Source organism: Vicia villosa, linkage group LG2, assembly GCF_029867415.1.
Source record: "Vicia villosa cultivar HV-30 ecotype Madison, WI linkage group LG2, Vvil1.0, whole genome shotgun sequence".
NCBI classification, from domain to species: Eukaryota; Viridiplantae; Streptophyta; class Magnoliopsida; order Fabales; family Fabaceae; genus Vicia; species Vicia villosa.
In genome coordinates, this window is record NC_081181.1 from 137,371,048 (window position 1) to 137,387,696 (window position 16,649).

A 16,649-nucleotide genomic window follows, 5' to 3' on the forward strand; every position below is an offset into this window, starting at 1 on the left:
AATATCATCTATGTCAGTGGCCATCAAGCTCACATGGTTAAAAAGAAACAATTAAAGATTCCGAATTTGTTGTAACAATGTTGGAATATTCTATAATTTGCGTGGAAATAAAAACAAGTAAATGCCACCATTTTCTAAATAAAAAAATAGGAAAAATAACAGAAGTAGGTAAACATAAAATGGAATTAATGTACATAGCAAAAAAGGACAAGGTGAAACCATGAGGAAAATAGGAGGACACTTTTCATGTTGTGCTTTGTTGAATTATTAAACCATCATATATTAAACAAACACAAAGCTAACCTTAACTTTCTTTTGTGAGTTTGGAGAATCTCCTATATGGAACTTGAGGCTGAGATTGATCGGTTATCTATTGACTTATTGGCTCATATTTTTCTTCTCTTCACTTTCTTTAGGCTATGTTTAGGAGTTTGGAAGGAAAGAGAGGGGAGGATTTTGAAAAATAGGAAAGATTGGAGAAAAATAATAGAAAGATTTTAGTTTAGAGGGTTTTGGAGGATTTGGTTTTCTTCATAACACCAAAAACCTCATAATTTGGAGGAACTCAAAATTTGTAATAAAAGAGGGTTTTGGAGGACTTTGACAAAATGTTCAAATATAATTTTTATTGTTATAGTATTTTAAAAAGTAAAAATACATTAATGATAAACATTATTTTATCATTCTAAACATTTTTCTTTTCAAAAAAGGTTAAAAAATTCTCTATATTTTTAAAAAATTCAATTTTCGAAGCCCTCCCTTCCCCTCCTCTCCAAACTCTCAAACATAGCCTTATTGATTTTGCCCAATAAATTGATTTTTCACCTAAAGAATCATACTATATTAAACTTTTTTTTTTCCATTAATTAGCATTTGATTTTCTAAGAGCGAGCAAGGTTTGCGAGAAATGGAAACAAGGGGTGAAGGAATCACTAGCAAGAAAATAAAGTCTTAGTTTTACTGGTTAGAATATGGATGATGATTCCACCTCTAGATTTGTTTCTCATTTCTTTGTTCGTTTGTAGTTATTGATGATAAGGAAGGGGTTTTAACTCTAATCAGATTTACTTAAAGGAAAGGAAGCTTTAACTTCAATAGAAGCTCATAAATGAGGGATTTTAAAAACTTTATTGAAGAAATGAATTTGGTGGATGTTCCTTGCTCTACAAACAAGTATAGTTGGGTGAAGGACGAAGTGACTTTTTCCTAAAAGAAAAGACGAAATTACTAAAAGATAGTCTCAAAAGGTGGAACAAAAATGTTTTTTTGTTGAAATGATTTAAAGACAAGAGAAGGAATGGACGGAATAAACAAAGTGGACAATTTGCTTTCAAATATTTTGAATGATTATGTGGAGAACTTGGCTAGTAGAAGAAGCTTGACATCTCGTCAGATGTGGATGAACTTAGCTATTAAAGAGAACATGATCCTTCAAACATTGATAGTGAAATGGAGTAAGGGCGGAGACCAGAACAATAAATACTTCCATAATATTATAAAGGGCGGACAAAGAAGAAAATGCATAGGATCTATGCATTCGTCAAGAGGAGTTGTGGAATCAATTGGAGGAATAAAATAATAAATCGTAAGGCATTTTTAGGAATTGTTTACCGAACCAGAGCAAAACAGACCAGATTTGGATGGCTTAGCTTTCAATCAACTTTATCAAAATGATGTGAATTTTTGGAGGCCCTTTTCTTTGATTTGGAGATCAAGGAAGTAATCTGAAGTTGTGATGAAGCAAAGAGTCCTGGTATTGATGGATATAACTTTGTATTAATCAGAAACTATTGGCACTTTATGAAGGAAGATTTAACCAGGTTTGCTAAGAACTTCCATTGCAAGGCTACCCTATATAAGGCCATTACTTCCTCTTTTCATCTCTGATTCCAAAGACTATAAATCCTCAAAGATTAAAGGAATACAAACTTATTTGCTTATTTGGAAGTCTTTACAAAATTATATTCAAGTTGTTAACTCACAGGCTGAAAAGAGTTCTCGAATCCTTAATTTCTATTTGTCAATATGCTTTTGTCCTTGGAAGACAACTTCTTGATAGTGTCTTAATGGTGAATGAGATAGTGGATATGGATACAAGAACTAAGCATGATTTCTTGATGTTTAAGGTGGACTTCGAAAAGGTGTATGATAGGATCGGCTAAGATTTTCTCAGATTTATGATGAAGAAGATGGGTTTTGGGTGCTTATGTATGAAATGGATGGAAGCTTGCATCTTCAATATTCATATGTATGTTCTGGTTAATAGAAGTCTAACTATGGATTTTGAGTTAGATAGAGGTTTGAGATATGGTGATTCTCTCTAACCCTTTCTTTTTGTCTTAGTCACAAAAGGCTTTTTAGGGCTGGTTAGAAGAGCTACAGAGGTGGGTGATGTCATACCCCAATTTTTGACCCTATGATCATACATCATTTGCATCTCAATCATTAATCAAGAGCTTCATCTTAAAGCTTAGTTTTTGGTGTTATGCTCACTTCATCTCTGATGGGAACCATCAAGCACCAATATTTGTCTAGCTTGTATATATTATACTAACCAAAATACCAAAATTATTGCTTTGTGCCTTTTGTATGTTTGTGTTTTGTAGGTATCAAGCCAAAGCATCCATTAAACAGGGCATTTTCAATATTTTTGACAAAGGAAATCGATTTCCTTACTGCATTTTGCGCAAAATTTTCACTTTTTTCATAAAGGAAATCGATTTCCCTCTTGGGTAAATCGATTTCATGCAGCAAATTTGGGCCAAAAAGGAACAATTCTCAAGCTTAGTGATAATTGGCACCATTTTTTTGGGAGAATATTCTTGACCTCATAATTCCATGCCTCATCATGATTAAATCCCATCATACACCCTCATTTGATGACATGTGCACCACTTGATCATTTTTGGATCACTTTTTATTATTACCAATATTCCACATCATTACCGTAATTAATTTCCTTCATAAACCCCATTTTAATCTCATATCTTGCCAATTAAATTCAAATTAATCTCCAAGGGATAATTACCAATTTGCCACTACCCTCACTTCCAATTCTATAAATAGAGGCCTCCTCTCCTTCATTTCACAAGCTTTTGAGAGCCAAAATCACTCTTGCAAATTCTCTTCCCAACCTTTCCCAAATCACTCAAAGCTCTTCTTCCACAAAAAGTTAGTGAGATTCACATTGAATCTTACTAATATTTGAGCTAAACCTTCATCCAAACACTTTTCCTTCATCCATTCTTGGTAGATCAAGGCTTGTTGGTGTTTGTTCTAGAAGAAGTTGATTTTAATTGGTAATTTTTAGATCCACTTCCATCCTTCAAGATGTGATCCTTTGTTGATTATGTGTGCTACATTTATGGTGTTACTTTGGTGCTATTTGATTGTATTTTCGTGCACTATTGTTCCAAGATTACAAGGTGTTTGGTTTTATGTTTAAACAAGTTTTCTCCCTTTAGATGTTGTTTTTTTTGAAAAATGCACTGATGAAATCAATTTCCCTCTGGATAAAATCGATTTCATGTTGTTGTTTTGCGCATTTTTTAAAAAATGCATCTGATGAAATCGATTTCATGCTGACAGACTCCTATTTTTTGTCTTTTTAACTTGTTTTTGGTACATTCTCTTCTCCTACTCCCTTCTTTTGATGTTTACTTTGAATTGCAAGTTTAGAGGTCTAATTCCTCTTCAAATTCAATGGACTTAGGGTGTTGATGAGGTGAAAATCCTAATCCATAATATTAAGTGATTGAACTTGAAGATGGAAGGAACCTTTAATCTAATTCCATCTTTTTCTTCTCTTTTATTTTGGTCGATGAAAATCTTCGATATCATTGGAATTCTTTTGAGTTCTTGATGAAGATGAGACCGTTACCTCTTTTCTTTTCGTGTGGCATCACTTTTCGAAAATGATCTACATATTGTTTCTCTCGCATGCATTAGCACACAAATCATTATTGATTGGCCTCGTTGTAGGGTGACTTCTATATAAGTTACTTGGCGATTGCTTAACATAGCGCTACATTTCTTGTCCCGAATCGGAAAAAGGTCAAAAATGGCAGAGATTGTATGCGTTTGATTTAAGACTTATGAAAGCTTATCGTGTAGTTGCTTTGATTCTATCAATCTTCTGATGAGCTTTCATTGAATTTAAACCCGAGATCATCATTCACTCACCATTGATCTACAAAAACTAACAATTGATAATTAACCATTAACTTTAATTTTTATGCTTGTTATTATATTGTCCTTTATTTTATTTTTCGCTTTATGCTTTTATTCTCTCATTTATCATTCATCATCTTTACGTTTATGGCTTTTTTTTCCTTTGTCCACTTGGAAGTATGTTTATGTTTCTGCCATTTTTCTTTTGTCCATTTGTACCATACTTTACTTTTGTGCTTAAAATACTAAGAACCAACTTGAACAATAAAAATCTTTAAAAGACTCTTTGTGGACTATTAATAACTATCCTTAGCACTTTGGAGATCTGGACCTCTTGGACTTAGCATTATGATCCTTGTTACCTTGACACCTCTAGACCTTGTTATCTTACTGTTATTCTGTCTAGCAATCCTTGGAGTTTACTCCAAGGCATTGGGTTGTTTTCTCTTTGTATATGCAGGTGTTTCTTTGAAAGTCCTTAATGGTAAATTCCAAGGCATTGTCATAAAGAATTCATCTGTACACATCCGTTACTCTGCCCGATTTTCGTCAAGAGCTTATTATGCATTCTAAAAGGCTTGGTGCAAGTTGAGTTAAAGATAATCAAGTTCATCTGGATCCGCAATTGGTATTATGTTAATTTAGTGTTGGTAGTCCAAGGGATGAGAAATGTATATTGACTCTTAATGTCAAGTGTTGGCTTCTTATTTGGTTAGATCGCTCTTTTCCTTAGCTTTTATTTTATGATCTAGGATAGTCCCTTCATCTCCTTCCTCCTTCTTAGATTTTCAAATTCTTCTCCCTTTTTCCAAAACTTTCTTATGTTTGTGAACTCTTCTAAAAATCTTTCTTTAAAAATATCTTTTGCCCTTGTTGGCATTTCTTCCAAAATTTAGACACGATTAATTATTGTGGTGAATTATGATACCCCACGATTTTAATATTGATTGATATGATGGAATATTTTCAACTTGAGAGCTAGCGGCATACTTGTTGATTTTATCCAAGTTGAAGCCCTTCTTTCATTTGTGATGCAAATAATCCATCTGTTCTCATGTTTAAGATCAATGGATGAGTATTCCCTCCTATGATGATAAAGTGTTTATTCCATTTAAAAACCATCTTCCCTTGGAACTACATTAGCTTTGACTTCTCCATTGCACCAATGAGGTATGCAGGCACAAGATGTAATGTCTTGCCGATCTTATTTTAAAAAACAAACAAAACCCTTTCTTTTGCACACAACATCTTTTTTACACAGATTTTTAAAAAGGTTCCTGTGGAGTACCACAGACATGAGGGGTGCTTAAAACCTTTCTCTTCTATAATCAACACCCGTACCTAAGATCTCTTTTTTGTTGTTTTTATTTAAAAACTTCTTTTTGGGTTTATTTCACTCTTTTCCCATTTCCTTTAGAAACAATAAAGCACGGTGGCGACTTTCACTGAAATAATGAGTCAAGTCAATCCAATGGTTTTGATCTCATATTTTTCCCGCTACATGTGAGTTTAGAGGTTTCAGAATCCAAAAGGGCCTCTCAGTGGAGGTAGTTCAATTTGTTGATGACACTTTGCTAATAAGGGAAGTTAGTTGGTGGAACCCGTGGGGTATCAAAGCAATTCTTAGAGCTTTTGAGATGGTTTCTAGTTTGAATGTCAACTTCCACAAGAGCAGGACTTTAGGCTTTAACGCGAACCAAAACTTCGTGTCATCTGTAGTAAACTTCATTTCTTGCAAATTGGCAACTTGGAGAGGAAAATTTCTTTCCCAAAGGGGTAAAGTAACTCTTATTAACTCGGTTATCAATAGCATCTCAATATTTTTACTCTTCTTCTACATGGCTTCACTAAGAATTTAGAGAGATATTGAACAAATTCTGCAAAAGTTTTTATGGGGTGGTTGCGAGGATAGGAGGAAGATCCATTAGGTTGGTCATAACCAGGTTTGTAAGAATCAAGATAAAGGGAGGCTAGGGGTTAAAAGCATAAAAGATTTCAATAAGGCTTTGCTTTTCAAATGGAAGTGGAGGTTTTTGAAGGAAAAAAAAGACTATTTTTGGGTGTCAATTTGAAAGCTAGATATGGAGATTGTGATCATAATATCTTGTTAGGAAATAGAATTGACAAAAGGAACCCATTTATCAACACGGTATGAGGATCTAGCTCAATTTGATGTTTATGCTTTCAAATTTGGTTTCAACTTTGTAGGTACTTTATCTTACTCGATTAGTGATGGAGGTTCAGCCTTTCTGGACATCTACTTAGAGCAGAAATCAACCTTTCAAAGATCTTTATTCAAACTTATTTGAAGCTAGCACCAAGAAGATTGATCTTGTTGCTAACATGGGGTGCTAGACTACAGATCGGGCATGGACTTGGGGAGATCTTAGGATTGCGAAACTTTTGATCGAGCCACTCCAAACTAGGTTGCAAGACCTTTTATCAATTCGGGAAGACAAAGTTCCAATTCTTTGGATCAGAAGACATTATTAATTGGAGTCCGGGTGTGGATTATGGCTTTTTAGTGAAATCTTGCTAAGAAGAAATAGATGAGGTTAAGAAGAAATATTTTAACAATCTGTGGAAATATTCTATCCCTGTCAAGGCTAAAGTGTTCAGTTGGAAAATTTTTTGCAACATACTTCAGACAAAGGATCAACTCAAAAAAAGAGGAGTTCTTAATTTAATTATTGAATTGTCTTGTGAGTTTTGTTTTTCAAGCTAAGTAAGACTTGCATCATCTATTTTTTCTCTACAGCATTTAAAAGAGGATATGGACTGAGGTTTCTATGGATTGGTATTTCTGTTAGTTTTTTTTACTCCTGTCTGGAAGAGCTTTAATGTTTGGAATCGTTTTTTTTTTCTTTTTTAATAAGCAATGGAATTGTATGGCTCCTCTTAGCTCTCTTGCCTAAAGTGGTGTTGGTTTTAAATTTCTCTTTTAATATTTTTTTGCCTCTTCTGTATTGTTGTAATCGGGCAAGATTACACCTGATACTCTATTTAATAGAAGCCTTGCTTATTAAAAAAAGATTGGTATAATGTTTATGTGTTTATTATGGTCTTTGTATTTTTCAGACTGAGAAGCTGATGGAGGTACATTAATCACAGATGAATCTCTATTTTCCGTTGCAACAAGTTGTCCAAAAATGGAGGTAATTTCTACAAAATTTAATGTTAGCTTGTGTCAAATTTAATGTTAGATTGTGTCAAATTTTTATGTAGATGATGACATAAATCTGGTTTTACGTTACACCTTAGTAAATCAATGCCTCAAACTCAAATAAGTGAATGTATGGGAACAAGAGTTTCTCATGATTGTCTTAACAATTTGTTTATCATGAAACCCGAGAGAGTTGGCATAATGGGAGTGTGCTTGGGTCCTACGTGGGGCTCGTGAATAGAATGATGTATATGTTGTTATTCTAAAAGTTATATATTTTTAGTTTACATAATAAATTGTAAAACGTGATTGAAGTACCTTATTGGCTAAATTTGGTATGAATAGTTAGGATTCCATGGCCAACAGTTTTTAATAATTCTAATAGAGCAAAAAAAAAAAAAAAATCCATACTATATTTAGAGTTGCAAAGGGAAAAAAACAAACTTCATAATTTTTTTTATTGCACCATTAATGCAACGACATTACACTTAAATATTTAGAGTTCTCAAAACACAAATGGATTAGGCCACTTTTGCAAACACATATTAAACATACTAAGTAGAGACAATTATTGTTGCACCCCCTTCTAAAATTGATAGAAATCTTTAAGCCATGATGGTTTCTTTATTGTTCTCTTGGACCTCTTAACAGTAATAGTAGCAGATGCAATAGCGTTGTTGTTATTTTTACCAATATTGCATGAAGTAGAACTACCATTATTATTATTTTTTCTTATTCTAATTTGAACTTGATGATAATATATTGGTTTAGCTCCAGCTGCAAGTGCTGCAAGGCGTGGATACACAGGTGATACCATTAACATATCCAAAAAAAATTAATTTAGACATCAATACGGAAATTCTTATCATAAGTGAGTGATGGAAACAAAAATGTTTTTAGAAATTATGGTGTTTACATAATTTGTAAAAATAAGACAAACAAGACTAATCAATTTGTTTTTGCAAGACAAAAACCAATTCTAAAACATCAAAACCAAACCCATAAACAAAACTGTTTTTTAAGGAAATAAGACACAAGTTATTATAAATTCTATAAATATAATTTAATAATTAATTGACCAATTAGTGATCAAAACCAAACACATAAGAAACGTATCAAAACTATGTATGAACACCAAAAACGTTAAAAAAAACTCAATAAAAAGTACATATATACAAAAATTAATGATGAATTTTACACATAAAAATGAAAGGAGAGTTCAAAAATGCATACCTGAATAGACCTTAAAATCTAAGTCCAAGCTACTCCCTGCTACCACTATCACACTACTTTCTCACTCTCTCTTTAGTGTAAATATGAAATTTAAAAATGAAATTAAAGAAGTTTAATTTATAGAGAAAATTTTAGTTTTTTTAATTCTTTTGTTTTGACTAAGATCTTATTTTAATTATTGAAAAATGTATATATTTATAAAATATCCTAAATAACTTGGTAATTTTTGACTAATTTTTGTCACTATGCATCCCCCTATTCACTTATCAGTTTCTTTTATGGATGCCTTTTTTTCTTAATTTTATTTTTGACCAACATTTTGTCAGTATGCATCTCCCACCTCAGACATCAATATCTTTCTATAAGTACAATTTTTTATTGTTTCTTATTTTTTGAATATAACCATTATCATCTTTATTATTAGAAAATATAGGCATCAACATTTTTTCTATAAATACAATTTTTATTATTGTATTTTTTCAATGTAACCATTTTCATCTTTATTAACAGAATATAATCACATTAAGTTTTTTTTCTATATAATTATGAATATGTTTGGTCCAATTTTTGGGAACAAAATGTTTGAAGTGATAATATATCTTCACTATTATAAAAAGTATATTTTATCACGATTGATATATTAATTTAACTACGGGTGATGGTCCATAGTAATGAACAGTGTGTTCACTACTACAAATATACTTACCTCACGCGCTCTTATAAGTAAATGGAAATGGAGGATTTTAAAGGAGAATGAAGCGGTGTGGAGTGGTATTCTTAGAGCTCGCTATGGTAAGCCAAAGCTTAAGATTCTTATAGGAGATGTGGAGGTGGTTAGTTCGAAGGATTCTATTTGGTGGAGAGATGTTTTGGTATCGGATAATTCTGAAAGACTAATTGACAATCATTTTTCGAAGGCGGTAAAATGTGGCGTGGGAAACGGGGAAGATATACCATTTTGGTATGCTTGTTGGCTTGATGATCAACCTATTTTTGAAGATTTTCCGGAAATTTTCCAGGTTGCTAAGAATCATCTAATAGCTGTGGATGAAGTTGGGAGGCACGGGGAAAATGGATGGAAATGGGACGTTAAAGCACTGCTGCCAGCGTACAGCTTCTCCACTCTGCTGCCAGCGGGCAACGGCCCTCTTGTGCTGTCAGAGGACAGCGATTCTGAACTTTTTTTTTGCTGCAGGAGCTTGCCGATTTGCTACAGCAATGCTCCCTTCATCTCCATGTGCGTGACACATTTACATGGACGGAGGGATCTTCGGGTGGCTTTACGGTGAGGTCTTGCTATGATAGATTTAAGCATTTTTTATCTGGACCTCATTTGCAATATATATAGTTTGGTAAAGGCTTTGAAGAATATGTGGAAGGTTAGAATTCCTTCAAAAATTCATTTTTTTGGATGGAAATTTTTGCACAATAAACTAGCAACAAAAGACCAATTGTTCAAAAGAGGGATTTTGTCGGAGGTTAAGGACTTATTGTGTGTTATATGTATGAAGGAGGAGGAATCTCTTAACCATTTATTTGGCGATTGTGATATTGTTGTTAATATTTGGAAGAGAGTGTTTTGTTGGCTTGGTTCTTCTCTTGGCATGCCTTTGGAGAAGTTTGTTTCGTTTTTCTTACATTGCGATATGGTTAAGTGTCCGAAGAAGAGAGCTACCGCGGGCTTGATTTGGCTAACAACTATATGGTGCATTTGGTTGAAGCGGAATGCTATTATATTCAAGAAGGAGGTTTTTAGCTTTACGGAAAGCTTTTCGAACATTATGCTTTCATCTTGGAGATTTATGTTAGATTTCCATAATCTTTGTAAGCTTTGTAAGTATTACTCTTGGAATATCTTTCCGCTCGAATGTTTCGAGTAGTTAGAGCTTTCCGCTTGTCTTTCTTTGTCGCGGTTGGAGTATCCATAATACTCCATTGATTAATTCCATTGCCTATTAAAAAAAACGAAGTAGATTTTACTTTGGTAAGATAAGCGAGATAACAGTTCCAACTAACTCACTTGTTGAGTAAATTTCCTATGACATGATGGTGAAGTGGATTGGATAGCAAACACATATCACTACACCTATTAAAACTAGAGAGAGAAAAAGATGAGAGAGAAAGCTCTAACTTCTCTCTAACTTTTGGGTCTTTTCTTCTGGAGTTTCTATGGCAAAGCATCTCAGAAGCGGGTGGACGGAAGTTGGAGGTAGGAGGAAGAATGGGGTGAAGTCAAGTAGCTGGAAGAAGAATGGAGAGGCGAGAGGAGGTGCCGGAGACTGGAAAACCTCAACATTCTTCGTAATTGAGTTTGCGGACTGCTGGGAGGCAAGGGATCTGTATCACGATTTTAAAGACTTAGGAGATATCGATGAGGTTTACATTCCGAATAAGAGAACTATAAGGGGGAAGAGGTATGGCTTTGTTAGGTTTTTCAACGTCGCAGACGAGAAAATGCTGGAAACAAAGCTGGACAACCTGTTTCTTGATGGGAAGAAGATATTTGCTAATATTCCCAAATTTGGGAGAGGGTCTGTAGCTCGAGGGGGTGGTGCAAGCAGGAGACAAGGAGAAGCAGAAGGAGGTCTTTCAGTAATACATCGATTAGGCAGAAGTAAGTTTTCTGGGAAGGCTGGTAGTGTGAGGTTTAGTGCCGGAGCAACCTATGCAGAGGTAGCTAAGGGTGAAGCGTCTTCTAAATGTCTGAAGTTCAAGGTGGACCGGAACCATATTCAGAGGTTGGAGAGATGTTACGTGGGTGTTGTTAGAACCCCAGGTTCGACGTATACCATGCAAGATTCTTTCTATGCTGAAGGATATTTCACTGTCAAAGTGATACCTTTAGGAGCTAATATGTGTATTCTGGAGGACATGGAGGAAGGTGCTTTAGATGCAATGGTGGTAGAAGAATTAGCATGGTTGGACCTTTGGTTCAAGGAGGTTAGAAGATGGAAACCAGACGATATTGATGGCGAAAGAATAACGTGGCTAAAAGTGTTCGGTGTTCCAAGTGTAGCGTGGAACAAGGAGTTCTTTGGGTTTATCTCTGATCAAGTGGGTTCCCTCATTCATGAGGATGTTTCTACAGCATCTGCGTTGCGTATGGACGTAGCAAGATTGAAGATAAGGACAAACCGTTCTATGTTGATCCAAGAAGAGTTAAAGGTTCAGATTGAGGAAAAGGTTTTTCAGTTACTTTTGGTGGAGGAAACTTTCAGTGTTGGAGATCACACTTCCAAAAAATCTATTTTAGATTTTGAAAACCCTGATGAATCTACAGTAGAAGGATCGGAAGGTGGAACAGAGGAAGAAGACGACGAGGGTTGCGATGAATTCGTGCCTGAAACGGATGAGGGGGCGGATACCAATGGATTTCCGGCAAAAGGCTTGGGGATGGAGGAGCAGACACGCGGCGAGTTACTCGAGGAAGTGATCAGTCAAGACAAGCCAGAGATTGCTTTCGAAAAGGCAAAAGGTGTGATGGTGACCTCTCAAAGGATATCCTTAGACTCTAGTGCTGTAGGGAAAGAGCAGGCGTTAAAGTTGGATGTCAGTACTAGGTACGACAACGAAAAGGTGAATCCCATATTGGTGAGAAGTCAAAACAAGCTGGATCTTCTTAATGGGCCAAGAAACAAGGGCCCAAATGTTGGGTTCCTTTCTTTTGACGAGGAGTGTTTACGGTCCAAGAAGGTGAAACCAAAACCAAGAAAGAGTAAAGTGTTAGAGGACTTGGGGAAACAGGTGGAGGTGAGCCAACCTTACTTCGCTTGTCTGAACCCTAAATTTTGCCCCAAATTTCTAGCCAGTAGATTAGAAGTCCCAAAGGAAGCAGATGACGAAGAAAATTACTCTGGGGTACGGTGTTATGCTGCGAGTCGATGTCGGATTCTGACATTCTTCAATGCAATGCCAGGTACCATGAAGAATCAAATGTGGGAAGATTTCTGAAGGATTCCTTATTGAACATGGGTCTGGTGTGTGTGCGTGATGACGGAGTTATGCAGAACCGTATAGAAGACATGGAGGCAGGAGATAAACAAGGGTTTGAGAAGACGAAGGCGCAATTAAGTAGTTTGCGATGATTGTTGTATCTCAGAATATACGAGGAGGGGGAAGTGTCATCAAGAGAAAAAGGATTGGCTATTTAAATCAATATGGGAAAGTGGATGTCTGTTTTATACAGGAAACGGAGCTTCAGGTGTTTAACGCTTTATTGGCAGAAGAACTGTGGGGTGCGAAAGAGGTTGGGGGGACGAATATCGATTCTGAAGGTGCTTCTGGTGGCCTGGTAATATTGTGGAGGCCTGAAGCCATAGTCCCGGTTCTGAGTTTCAGGGGTCCGGAGTTCGTGGGTGTCAAAGCACTGGTTCAGGGTGTGAGCACGAATTTTGTAAACGTATATGCATCTTGTAACGCTAGAAGGAGAAGAGAGACATGGAGCTGTTTAGAGAGGAGGAAAGAGCTGGATATCGGGGAGGAATGGTGTATAGGTGGAGACTTCAATACGGTCTCAAACATGGAGGAGAGAATTGGTAAATCTGCAGATGTAAATAGAAGGGATATGGCTGACTTTAACAAGTTTTTGGGAAAGATGAATCTGGTTGATCTCCCTTGTGTGGGAAACAAATTCTCTGGTTTAGTGGCAACGGGAAAGCGATGAGTAGGCTAGACAGATTTTTGTTATCTGACAAACTGGTGATTGACTGAAGATTGGTTAATCAATTGGTGGGGAAGAGAGTTCTGTCTGATCACTGCCTTGTGTGGTTGAAAGGGGGAGTTAAAGAGTGGGGGCCAAAGCCGTTTAGGATCAACAACAATTGGCTTAAACATGGAGATTTCGAGAGCTTTGTCAAAAGGGAGTGGGGTTTACTGAAAGTCATGGGAAGAGGTGATTACTGTCTGAACGAAAAGTTACGGAAATTAAAAGCGAGGCTTAAGGAGGGAACAGAGAGGTCTTCGGTTGGATTGACCTGAAAGTTGAAGAAAATATTGATACTCAATTCGATCTAGATCAGTCCCTCATCGCTAATGCAGGAGGTGATGTGGAAGAGCAAGTCGAAGAGAGAAGAATTATCACAGATAATATATGGAGGCTGTTGGAAATGAAGGAGAGTATGCTAAGAGTCAAATCCGGTCAGCTGTGGTTAAAAGAAGGGGACCAAAACTCACGTTTCTTCCATAGCTCCCTTAAGAGAAATGCGAGAAGAAGATGTTTATCCTCTGTCCAAACTAAGGAGGGTCTGGTGGAAAGTGTGGAGGGCGTGAAGCATCATATTAGAAGACACTTCTTGAACTTGTATAAGGAACCGGGTGACCAAAGACCGATCCCGGGTGGCATAGATTTCAAGAGGTTAGAGGCTAATATGGTGGACCAGTTGGAGAGACCGTTTTTGGAAGATGAAGTTAAGCAAGCTGTGTGTGATTGTGATGGGAATAAGACTCCTGGGCCAGACGGATACACGTTGGAGTTCTTCAAGTTTTTCTAGGACACTGTCAAGGAAGATATTATGAAATTTTTCTCTGATTTTCACTCTAATCCGGTTCTGACAAAGGGAAGCACCTCTTCTTTGATAATTTTGGTTCCTAAGGTTAGTAGTCCTCAATCTCTTTCTGAGTATAGGCGTATCTGCCTCGTCGGGAGTCTGCAAAAGATTTTGTCGAAGGTTCTGGCGAAACGGCTGAAAGTGGTGGTTGATAGTTTGATATCTAGCAAACAAACGACGTTTATTAGTGGTAGAAATATTCTCGATGGAGTCCTAGTCGTCAATGAGATTATTGACTTGGCAAAAAGGAAAGGGCGGAGTTGCTTGATCTTGAAGGTATACTACGAGAAAGCTTATGATTGCGTGTGTTGGAAGTATTTGAGATATGTTCTGGTTAAAATGGGGTTCGGGAACAGGTGGTTGAGATGGTTAGAGCACTGTGTCTTTACAAGTTCAATGGCAGTTCTGGTTAATGGGAGCACCACTTCTGACTTCATGGCTCGACGCGGCTTGAGGCAAGGAGACCCGTTGTCGCCTTTGCTCTTTGTTATAGCAATGGAGGGTCTAACCCGTCTTATGGACAAGGCAGTTGCTGCTGGGAGCTATAGAGGTTTCCAATACGGAGTTAACAATAGCGTGAATATTTTACATTACGTGGATGACACGATCATTCTAGGAGACGGTAAGCTCCAAAACTTGTGGAGTTTTAAGGCGGTCCTGCGGGGCTTCGAGCTGATGTCAGGCCTCAAGATCAATTTCTACAAAAGTAACGTTTACGGTATTAATCTTAAGGAGGAGGTTATGCAAGCAACGACGTCGTTTCTTACTTGTAGTGTCGGCTCTCTCCCGTTTAAGTTCTTGGGGGTAATGGTAGGAGATAGCCCAAGGAACATTAAAATGTGGAAGGATGTGGTGCAGAGTGTGAAAAACAGATTGGACGTGTGGAGAGGGAGGTACCTTTCAATAGGAGGCAGGATCGTGCTTATAAATTCAGTCTTGAATGCTATTCCTCTTTATGCTTTTTCTTTCTACAGGGTCCCTAAAGCGGTAATTAAAGAGCTCGTAAGAATTCAACGAAATTTTCTGTGGAACGGCCTGGTTGAGAAGAAAGCTATATGCTGGGTAAAGTGGAAAGATGTTTGCAGAGTTAAAGAAGAAGGGGGTCTAGGCATCAGAGATATCGAGGGTATGAATGTCTCTCTTCTCATGAAGTGGAAGTGGCGGATCCTTAACGAGCAAAACGCGGTCTAGTATGTGCTGTTAAAGCATAGATATCCCAACCTAGAGGCAAAGGTTTTTGTTAACGATTGCAGAGTGCTTCGTAAGCGGGATTCGGTGTGGTGCAGGGATTTAGTTTCTATTAATGATAGTGCTGGATCTAGAGGATTGGCTTTTTCTGATGTGGTTATATGCAGGGTCAAAAATGGAACCAAAACGGCTTTTTGGTTTAGTAAGTGGATAGGAAACCAAAGCCTTGCTGAAGCTTTCCCAGAGCTGTACGGCTTGGCAGCTAATCAGTTTATGACAGTGGCAGAAGCGGGGCGGTGGCAGGATGATGTGTGGCAGTGGGAAGTGCATAAATGGTGCGATAATGTGGGGGATGTGGAGTATAATTTATTGTTGTTCCTGGAAACTTTGGTCTTGCAGGTTACGCTAGAGCAAGAAGGAGAAGAGGAGTTCGATTGGGATGTTAATGCGGGTGACGGATTCACTGTGAAGTCGTGTGCTGCTGTGATCAGAAAAAGAAGCTCCATGGCCTTGCTAGGGGAAGCAAATCGGAAGAAACTGAGTTTCATCTGGAAAATTGCAGCTCCCTCAAAGGTTCAAGTCTTAGCTTGGAGAATGGTTTTGGATAGGATTCCGACGATATCGCAATTGAAGAGGAGAGGCATCCTCCATGACGAAGCTGACTGTCGTTGTGTTTTCTGCTTAGATCACGAGGAGGATTCTACCAATCTTTTCGTGGAATGCCCGGTGTTAGAGAAGATTTGGGAAAAAGTGGGAGTTTGGATAGGTAATTCTATTTCGCTATCGAACCTTGAGCTAAGAAACTATCTCGCTTTCTTTGATAAAATTAAGGTGCTAGACGAAAGGTTAACTGTTGGAGGTATTTGGTTGGCGGTAGTGTGGACCATATGGAATACGCGGAATTCTATAGTATTTAGGGGCGGTATGTTTATTTTCGATGATTGTTTTAGTGCTATCGTTTTATCTTCTTGGAAATGGTTTCGAGCAGTTAAGGTTTCTTCTGTAACCGGTAATTTTCACGTTTGGAACGTTTTACCTCTAATGTGTATAAAGAGGAAAAATTCTGTGTAGTCCCTTTGCAGTATTAATATCATTACTTATTTTAAAAAAAAAACAAGCGAGATAACAAAGGTTGACAGGAAACCTTTCACTTTACGTCAATTTTTTAATAATCGAGTGGATAGTTAATATGGCCATTGTTTTGATCTTCTGGAATAGTAAATTTTATTTTGAAAACTATCGTACCACATACCTCCTGATTTTATAGGATTATGGGATTTCATCTTAATGATCCATCAAATAAATAATTAAATCATAACCTCTACACAATAGATTTATCAAGACTTACA

The 16,649-nt window shown here is 36.9% G+C and overlaps 1 protein-coding gene across 1 annotated transcript; it reads left to right on the top strand.

The window, feature by feature from the left end:
- Nucleotides 1-14,076: 14,076 nt before the first annotated feature.
- On the top strand, nt 14,077-16,371 carry LOC131650136 (uncharacterized). Its single transcript, XM_058919866.1, has 3 exons — nt 14,077-15,005; nt 15,087-15,238; nt 15,338-16,371. Exons 1-3 carry the CDS (start codon nt 14,077-14,079, stop codon nt 16,369-16,371), a joined length of 2,115 nt encoding a protein of 704 aa, XP_058775849.1.
- The last annotated feature ends 278 nt before the right edge of the window (nt 16,372-16,649 follow it).

Excerpts from the sequence above, each read along its gene's own strand:
- LOC131650136 (XM_058919866.1), top strand. The coding sequence starts at position 14,077 with ATGAAATTTTTCTCTGATTTTCACTCTAATCCGGTTCTGACAAAGGGA. Across the intron at positions 15,006-15,086 it reads TTGGACGTGTGGAGAGGGAG|GGTCCCTAAAGCGGTAATTA; the intron begins GTACCTTTCAAT and ends TTCTTTCTACAG. Across the intron at positions 15,239-15,337 it reads AGGCATCAGAGATATCGAGG|AGGCAAAGGTTTTTGTTAAC; the intron begins GTATGAATGTCT and ends ATCCCAACCTAG.